This window comes from Grammomys surdaster, unplaced genomic scaffold, assembly GCF_004785775.1.
Source record: "Grammomys surdaster isolate TR1022 unplaced genomic scaffold, NIH_TR_1.0 134, whole genome shotgun sequence".
Lineage (NCBI taxonomy): Eukaryota > Metazoa > Chordata > Mammalia > Rodentia > Muridae > Grammomys > Grammomys surdaster.
Genome location: NW_021604592.1, coordinates 7,950,507 through 7,960,696, shown reverse-complemented (window position 1 = coordinate 7,960,696; position 10,190 = coordinate 7,950,507). Strand labels below are relative to the sequence as shown.

The following is a 10,190-nucleotide window of genomic DNA, read 5'->3' as shown; positions in this document are numbered from 1 at the left end:
TTTTTTTTTTTTTGAACATGAAATGCTTTTTTATAGCATGTTTTACAAGGGGAGGGGGTAAGAGGGTCCAGGTGGTGGAAAAGTACAAAATCTTCTTGGCCTGTGCCTTGAAACATGTCATGGTCTATATGGTACACTGCCTTGAATTATGATCTACCTGCTGTTCTTCAGAAGATATGGTACACTGCTTGAGTTATGGTCTCCCTGCTATTCTTAAGAAGACATGGTACTCTGCTTTGAGTCTATCTGCAGTTGCTAAGCAGGATCTTGCAGTTGCCAAGCTTCAGAGGACATTGTGCAGGTGGGGAAAGGTAGGGGGTAAGGGTAAGGGCGAGGGTCCTGGCTTCTGGCATCTCCCCCTTCTCTGTTTAGTTAGAGAAGGCGTCTTATGTTCAATCCCAACTATGTGAGTTTTGAATTTGGATGTCTAATTATGGGGGGTCTTAGACAAGTTCACAACCCCAAAACACTGATGTGAGACGAGTCACATCGATGGTCGAAGGCTTTAGGCTGTCGACGATGGGCAACGTCAAGGGACTCTGATGTGGGTGAAAGGAGGGTGAGAGCCCTGTCTTAGGCCATGTAGGCTGCACCCACTCCCAGCACCACGCACTCCTTTTCGGCTGCATTGGGTGGGCCCCTGGGAAGTGGACCTACAATAATCCCGTCATTGGGCTAACTCACAGCCAACCTAGTCTCTTGTAAATGTTCAAGTTACCAACCATTTGTCAGTTTGGGGTGTAATATTGTCATAAAGGAAGGCTCCCCAATGTTAGCGGCCATATCAAGGGTGGCCTTGGTTTAGGAAAAAGCCAATTTTTGTTGTGGTGATCAAGAGGCCAAGCTCTCTAGCGAGAGAAATGAGGGCAAAGCCAGGCATACCAGGAACCCTTCTGGAGGGCATGGAAGTCTAGGGGTCGACCGTAGGGGGAGGCAGGGGAGCTGACAGCTGTGTCAGTCTCCTGCGGAGTCACTTCTGGATCCTCTGCAATTTTCAGCTGATGGTAATGAACTTCAACTGCCTTCTTGATGGCAGCATCAACCTGGTTCCGTGGACGACAGGTCACGGGCGATGATCTCTGTCTTGCTCAATCTTGATGTCGTGCACACATCCTCTCAATGAGGGTCCGTCCGGGTGGGTCTGTGCCTCGAGCCCCACGTCTGGGTGCCACTTGACCCGACCGGCGGGTCCTGGTTATTCGTGGAGGCGAGGAGGACTGCAACCTGCTATTCTTCAGAAGATATGGTACACTGCTTGAGCTATGGTCTCCCTGCTATTCTTCAGATGATATGGTACACTGCTTTGAGTCTATCTGCAGTTGCCATGCAGGATCTTGCAGTTGCCCAGCTTCAGGGGACCTTGTGCAGGTGGGAAAAGGTAGGGGGTGAGGGTAAGGGCGAGGCTCCTGGCTTCTGGTCCATCTGGGTTAGAACTTCTAATAGCAGGCATCACGGGTGATTCAATTTTACCTGGGATGCTGCGTGAGTTCAAGCTCCTGGGAGTCCCTGTTTTTCTTGGTTTTCTGCGGTTGGGTACGGAGCTGCTGCCTGCGACCTGCTCTAGGCTCGGTCCCAAACCGGAAGTCTCCTAAAATAACTCTTATTAAACAAAACCAAACCTTTCACCTTCCTGACAACTGGACCAGTGTGAAAGACTTTATCAACTTGTATTTTCATAGCACAGCTATAGGAAAGGTGAGGCAAATACTACCCCAGTGTACAAATGATGAAAGCAAGACTCAGGAGCAGCATTCTTACTGCAGCTGCATGGCCCACGTCCAGAACGAAACCTAAGTGAATGGATTTAAATCAATGTAGACGTCCACAATGGAAGAGGGGCCATCAAAACCAATAAAACACTTCAGCATTTTATGTTCCATCTTAATTCTCCACATTCTAGACATCTCTTAAAGATGCCATTAGTGCTGACTCGCTGGGAAGGAGGCAGGGAAGAGGACTGTACCGCCATATCTTCCTTAACCTGTGACAGGCTGCCCTAATCAGCTTTCATGCACACAGGCACACATGCTCCTCACAGTAGCTCCTAATCACCATGTACCATGCTCAACAGCTGCAGAGGTCTGAAGGGAATTGGCAGAAATGTGCAATGATGTGCTAGCCACCCCCGAGGCAGCTACTGCCCTGCCTGCTCCCAGACGCCAGAGCTCACGGGTGTTGACTGCTATAACTGACAGGCCTAGAAGACAGGCAAGTGGTTTCAGGTGGTGAGTCAGGAGAAGTGGTTTGCATCAGGAATACTCCAGCCCAGCAGAGCTGAGCTGCATCCAGCTCTCTATGAGAGAATAAAGTATTCATCATTTACACAATGTCACTGTGGGGGACAAAGCTTGGTCTCAGCACAAACAGAATCTAATCAACTCTGTTGCACAGGAACCAGCAAATGAGGCTTCTCCCACTAAGAAGGCACCTAATTGCTTAAGAATTGACATCAGATCTGACACTTAAGGTCAGTCCTTTTGTCCTATGACAGAGGACTTTACAGTGGCCTGACATACAGACCTTGAGAGCATAGCCCTGGCTAGTCCCCCAAGACTGTTTCAGCAGCAGCTGCAATAAGTTGTGATCTATGCGTCCAGGGATGACACAGAATCACAGCTAAACAATACTTAGGAGACTAATGGGTGTCACAATATATGTACAGACAATACCACACAAATCAAACAAACATGTGCTGTCATTTTGCTGGGTTACTGTGTGGGTTTCCTTCAAAAATCCATGGAACTCCTTGGTTGTCTATATGCAACTGTTATGAGACAGAGAATGAGTGATATGATATCAAGTGGGTAAGATAGAAATGTTAGACAGTGCATCAGATAACAGGGGATCAGGAAATTGAAAGAGACTTAAAGCCATCACTGGCACTACACTTCATGAATGAATATAGCACTCTGCCAAGTTTTATACAGTGACAAATGAGCCTATTCTCTGAAAGAACCTGAGTAGATTTAATACTCATTTTAGGAAATCCAGTTTGGCTTTTTGGCTTCCCTTTAAAAAAAAAAAAAAAAACCAAACCTGAAAATTAGCAGTTTCAACTTACATCCATCTTCAAAGTACCTTGCAATGATTTACCATGCTACTATGATAGATAATAAAGCTACTTACATCATTTGTTTACTTAAGATGGGATCTCATGTAGACTAGACTGACCTTGACCTGACCTTGATATGTGGCTGAGGCTGGCTTTGAATTCTTGACTTCCCTGCCTCAGCATCTCAAATGCTAGGACTGCGGGCATGAGTCACCATGCCCAGACAAGTACCTATACTTATATTATTTTAACATTAGTTTAAAAGCTACAGGTTCTTTGATATGGGAGCACATGTTTGTAATCCTAAAACCTGGGAGGTGGAGGCAAGCGCTCAGGATATCTTTTGTTACAATGCTTGTTTAAAGCTGTCCTGAAACATACTTCATCTTGATTGTGGGTAGGAATAGATGCACTGTACACCAATCGAGAGCTGTAACTATAGTAAACCTGTCAAACCATCATCAGTGTAGGAGAGGAGTAAATAACATGGGTAGAATGTTTAAGACCAAAAACGAGTGTGGTGTTCTAAAATACTAGATGATTTGCAAGATACTATCATATAAAAATCAACTCATAATGTGAAATTTCTCCTAGAATCCCAAACTAGAGCTTGATTCCCAGCCCCTTCCTGACCAGGCTTCCTTTGGTGCCATTAATGGAGCACCCCAATTGTGTTCTTTGAACATCAATCTAGAGTACAAATGGTCCTGGACTTTGGAATAAGACGTCAGAAAAAATAAAGGTATGCTTAGTAGCTCACCATTCATAACACTTGTAGAATATTGCCATAAATAATAATATTAAGATACACACTCTAGGTCTCTGTGCCCACAGACTGCAAAGTCAACATACCAAGCAGCAAGCAGTCTTCACTCGGGAGCCTAAGAAGATAACACAAGTATTTCCAGTTAAAGTCCTTATGGTCCCAGTAGCTGGAGCAGAGGCTACAAGAAATCTAAAACGGCTAGGGTAGTGTCCATATTCAATGCATTTCCCTATGTATCCTCCTCCTAACAAAGGAGACTCCAAATTCCTTTTCCTGTAGTCATCTTGTTCCTTAGAAATAGGAGAAATGAATAAAAAAAAGCAGCAACTTTCCCTCAGTACTAACTCTCATGGCCCGGAACTTATAATGGAGGTGGCTGAAGAGAAAAGGAAAACCGACTGAATACAGCATGGGGTGGGTGATATGCAGTTATTGAAACTGAAATTGAGCCTGGAACCTGCATGAAAACACTGACAATCAGACTGTGGTCAGGGCTCCAATTTTAAACCTCTCCCAAGGGGTACCACTTCCTGACACACAGACTCGCCTCTCTTCATATCAAAGTAATTCCACTCTGCTTGGTTAGGAGTGTCATCTACTGCAAAAGGGCCTGGAGAAGACCCAGTAGAAAATCATCACTTCTAAAGCACGAGACTAAGTCCAAACATGTGTTCATGTACGCTCATCGTTTACCTTCTTCCCAATGAGCTTTTTACGAAGAAATTCCCGGGCCTCAAACATGTAGGGGATGTCATACAGGGGCCGGAGCTTCTTGTTCTTATCCTGCAAGCAAAATAGAATATCCTATTAGGAATGAAAAAAACTAACATAGGCAATACTGTAACACACAGGAATATATGCCAAACTGGCTGTCTCTTTGGATCGCAAATGTTAATAAAGTACCAGACGTCTTATAACTGGTTACTAAACAGTTGGCTGAAATGCTTTATTGGGAGAAGAATTCCTTTTTCAAGTGGCAGGCTCAAAAGGAGTGACCCAAGTTGGAAAAAAGCAATATGGAAGAAATTCAGTATTCACTGACACGGGCACACGTGTGTGCACGCGCACACACACACACACACACACACACACACACACAATGAATCTAATTTCAAAACTTCAATTAAGCAGCTACCAGCTATTAACTATATATACACTACCTAATATAATACGCATACATCCTGACTGAAGACAAAACTTAACAGTAAAAGATAAGACTCTAGATACAAAGTAGCAACACAAAGCGTTTTTGAATAAATACAAAATAATATGCTAAGAATTGAGAGAAATGGAAAGGAAGAAGTGATCGAGAAATGTTTCGCTGACATATAGTATTTAATGTATTTTCAGGACAGGGAAAATAATTAATGTGAAAACTAGAATTAGAAAGAAAAACAGTACAAGAGACAGAAAGGAATGTATTTCAATATCCACCCATTGGCTCATCACCTTATGTGCCTTAGACTCCTCCTCCATGGACGGCTCCACTAAACAACCATCCTCTGCAGATAATAAGGAGGTAGGAGATGGGAACTTAAAAAGCTATGAGAAGATTTTGGGAAAAGGGATTGACAGAATTTGACAGCACAGTGGACAGAGAGGATAAAGGATAGAAATCCAACCCCTAAGTCATGATGATAGGACTAAGAAGTCCAGAGCTGCCTGCCTTTGTGGGGTGTGAAAACATGGGGGATGTCCTTAAGAAGAGTGTATCCAGATAGTCTGACATGATTGCTTAAGAAAATATTTGGATAGTCTGATATGATGACTTCAGTCTTTCACAGGAAGCTTAAGTTTCAAATTAACAAAGACTCTAAATCTATAGTACCTCCCTATGATTAAGCATGCTAGAAGAACACAGACCCGCACAGTATGGGGGGAAAAAAGTAAATGAAGGAGAAAAGCAGAAACTACTTCCTATCACATATGTGAGCCAGTGATTTCTATCTTCCATGGCTAGCTAGCTTAGTCTTGACTTTACCATATATTTATTTTGTATCTGACAAAGTGAGATGTGTCTGTCTAATCTGTGTAATACTTAAGGAAGGTATTTGTAACTTATTTTTTCTCTTAAATAGCCTTCAAGTTAGGAATCTTCATCATTATAATGCTACATTCAAAACTCATCCTAATGTCAATATTACGGAAAAGGGAGATGAAGTAGGTGTTTCCTCTAAGACACTGACTGAGCTTTGCTGTATTGAACACATAATAAGACATTTCAATTCAGTGCTATGACCAAGAAGATCTCTTATGAGAACGTAAACAATTCTTTGAATAACAAGAAAATCTGAGCTTCACATTCATCATTTCACAGTCATTTACTTCCTCTATGAAATTCGGAGGGGAAAAGAAAAAAGGAATTATTGTTCCAGCACTCTCTCAGGAAGAGAAGGCACATCTTTTCACAGGTCACATGTAGGAAGCTACTACATGAAGCAGAAAGAGCATGGGTATTCAGATATCAGGGCCACTGTGTATGTGAAGGCATGACCCTAAACATGATAATACTACAGGAACAAGAGAAGAGCAAAAATGCTGGGTATTACAAAAAGATGTATTGTAGATATTTTATAAATGTCCTGGAAGCTAGGTGCCATCAAGGAACCACAAATTAAGATGTTGTTATGTAGAAGAAAGTAAATCACAGAAGCTGAGTCTATCAAAGCTCAAACCCCTCCCCAAGGTTAAAGAAACCATAAACAATTCCTGGACAAGAGACCCTGTCCCCCACACACCTATCAAACAACCTGTATTCATGCACAGAGGTGTGGGACCCAGCTTTCACCTGCAATCACTCATGCTAGGGTGGGGTTCTCAATGGTGTGTGGGTAACCTCTGAGTCATCCATGCCCCTGTAAAGAACCCTATCCACTATTGTAACTCCAGTAAACTTATTGGTTTGCCAAGATGACCTGTGGTGAACTGATGTCTACCACAAATGTAAGAGTTACCAGAAACATTCTGGAAAGAGTACCTGATGGCACTATGGCACAAGAGACTGTCTGACAGACTCCAGTTGCCAGTAACGGCAGAATTCTGCTTTGTTTCTCAGTAAGGAGACTCAAAGCCTGGCACATTCCAGGAAAGCCCTCTACTACTGAACTACATCCCAGTTCTAACAGGATTTTTAATAAAGACAAAAATCAATGGTTATCAGAATCAGCCCTCAGGAATAAAAAGAACCAATGGATTCACACTCACCAAGCAAGCAAGAAAAATCTATTTACAAAGAGTAGCAGTGTGATGACAGAAGCCTTAGTGAACAAAGACGTTTTCAATTAATTGAACAGAACAATGATGCTTACTCTGCACAGCTTTATGCCATGTCAGACCTGAATTCCCAGCCTTACCTACATACCCTGAAACTCCACATGGGAATTACAAAATGTGAGTTGATTGAAACTCTAAAACTGAAAATGGAAGGCAAGGAGTACATTTCTAGAAGTATCCCAAGGAAGACGACAGGATGAGACATACATATGTGTGGCAAGTGGTTATGTAAACAAGAATACTATTTGAAGATACTCTTTCCAGGAAAGACTGATACAAAATCCCCTCAAAAGAAGGAAAGTGAGCAAATTATATCAGCAAGCACCGGAATAACAACAGGGCAAACTCAGCGTCTGATTATACGTCTCTCAGGAAGCTAGAAAGAACACAAAGCACAAGTGAAAACAGAGTGATCTTGTTACTCTAACCCTTCAGAGCCAGGAGCTATTGACATCTACAAACATCTTACAAGAGAGATATTAGGAGTCCCAAAGAAGCCACAAAATAAAAGCAATTCTTCCAAATTACCAGGTACATAAAAGCCTTTGAAATCTCGAAGAGGCAATTGAGGTATGGAATATATTCTGGGGAAACAGGACTGCAGTTGAGTCTTCCTGCTAAAAAGGACTGTCTAGTTTAGATTCTAATTTACATGGAAATATTTTTTCAAAATAAAAATAGAAGAAATGCTTGCTTTACCTGGTGGGTGGATAATACACAAACCAATATGGGCTGTAATCACCATTCCTCCTGAGAACTAACACTGCGTGTAGGCCCTGCAATGACTCACATTACAGACAGAAGAGATAACTACAGTCATCTGTCCCTCTCCTTAAGCAAAAGGCCCAACACCCACACCTTAGCATATGAAGACACATCTGGCCTTTTGACAGGAGGCAGTTTAGGCCAGTAGACAAAACTGGGAAGTCTGGGGGTCAAACATCTTTTGAAGAGCAAAAAGAGACCTCTTGTCAAATTCTTGCTTTCAGGCTTTTCCTAGTCTGCTCCTAAAACCTGGAACCCTAAAATATAATGGCCCTGCAACAGTACAGTACTTCTTGAGGTTCAACAGACACACATTATAGGTCTGGGAATAAAGAAAAGGTGGCTAAGTATGTTCTATTAAGACTTTTAAAGTTCTCTATCAAAAAGACAGAGCAAAGGTAAAGGGGTGAGCCAAGAATTACGGGCTAATAAGAAAATGAGGGTGTAGAGTTAGTCAGAGGAAATTTAAGCAGGGTGCTGGCATAATGTGCTTGTGGCAGGCTTCACTTAAATTAGATCTTCATAGAGATTCAAGATAAGGTCATTTGAAGACAGCTAAGGAGATCTAAGTGGGAACCAGGAGTGTGCCTGATGGTTCAAAACAAGAAAAAGGATACTAGGCCCCAGAACAGAAAGCAGGAACAGACTTGATAGGAAACAACTTTATTTCCCAACTAGCTCCTCACATAATACTTCTTAAAGAGATGTGAATAACACTGCCCTGGTCTTCAGGTTGAGGACTTCCACTGTAACAAGGGAAACAAGATAAATTAGGAAATTAATACAGCAATCTAGGTAGAACATGATGCAGGATTACAAAAGGGCAGGAGCAGTAGCAAAGGCAGATACCAAATGAAACATGAAATGTCAAAGAAAGGAAAGAATCAAGGATGACTTGGATTTGAGCAAAAAATGAGTAGGGGTTGTCAAAGAAAAGGGGAACCTGTAAGTGCTTTGGACCAGGGAAAGGAGGTACGAGCAGGAGCTGAGCTTGCAAGCTTCAGCTGCTAAGATCTACATAAAGCTGACGGGGCAGCTGGGTGCACAAATACGGAAATGGGGTGTGTACAGACTGGTTTAATAGTGTGAAAGCCATAGTGGTACCTGGGTCTTCAGTAAGGACATGAGATATGTCTGTAATGACAGGTAATGAATGTGTACGAGAGAGAGAAAAAGCAGCCGTGAACAGAGCACAAGGACACTAGAAGAGTGACTGAGCAGAAGGACAATCAACTGTATTAAATACTGCAAAGTTAACCAAGCAAGACAGGGGTCAAAGGTCAAATTCTGTATCCAGCTAAGAATGATCTTGGTAAATACATGAGGGCCGTTCTTGGGGACAGTAGAAGTAAAAGCCAGATCTAAGAATAAGCATACAAGATACTGGGAAGAAAGTAAAAACATGAGGAAAAAACCAGGCAAATACAACTAACTATGCTGAAAACCAGTCAAAAATAAGGTCGTAGCTGCCAGAAGAATAGGGTTTCAGGAGCTTTAGGTTTCAATTTCAGATGAGAGAAATGGCAGGCAATAGTCCAGCAGTGACCAGATGAGTGACATCAAAAGAGAGGCAGTAACTAACATTATGTACCAATAAGGCAATGGCTTTAGAAAGAGTATACTACTATAGCTCAACATCTGTACAGATGCAGATTTTGTCAGGAGGACAGACATAAGGTGCAGTGGAACTCTCGTCCATCACATCAACTCATGCATGGCAAAAAACTGACAAATTAAAAAAAAACACACCTGATGAAAGAACAGGCAAGACTCTGTATAGATACTAAAACTCAGAATGATAAGTTTTTGGAAAAAAAAAATCTTACTAACAAGAAAAACCGACATTACAAAAAACACATTGATAAAATACTTAAGGTTAAGTATCTCGGGAAATTGGAATGTTCTTTACATAGTGATAGAAGTATTAAATGTCACTCTGACACAGTGCTATGCACTGATGTTTGGTTGACACATATCTCTACTTAAGGAATGTAACTTATGGAAACTTTAGAACCTAGAAAATTCTTATATGCAGTAGACAAGTCTTACAATGTCCATATTAACACTGCGTACAGTGTAGTTGTATAATGGAATACAGAACAATTAACTTGAATTAGAGCAACTAACCATGGAACAAATTTGAAAATAATATTGAGCAGAAGAAAGTTCCAGAAAGACACAGTACAACTCTGTAATACAGAATAAACAGATGAAAAGAGTATTATCTACTTATAGACCCGTGTCAGCAGCAAAAAAAAATCTAAACCACCAAAACAACACCAACACCAACACACACACACACACACACACACACACACACACACACACACACAC

General features: G+C 41.8%; 1 protein-coding gene across 1 annotated transcript in view; it reads right to left on the bottom strand.

Annotated features, from left to right (window-relative positions):
• Snd1 (staphylococcal nuclease and tudor domain containing 1) overlaps window positions 1-10,190 on the bottom strand; it is a 400,943-nt gene that overhangs the window by 258,259 nt on the left and 132,494 nt on the right. The window contains exon 11 of the mRNA XM_028762568.1: window positions 4,512-4,601. Within this exon, the coding sequence (XP_028618401.1) occupies window positions 4,512-4,601 (90 nt within the window). The remainder of the gene's footprint in view (window positions 1-4,511; window positions 4,602-10,190) is intronic.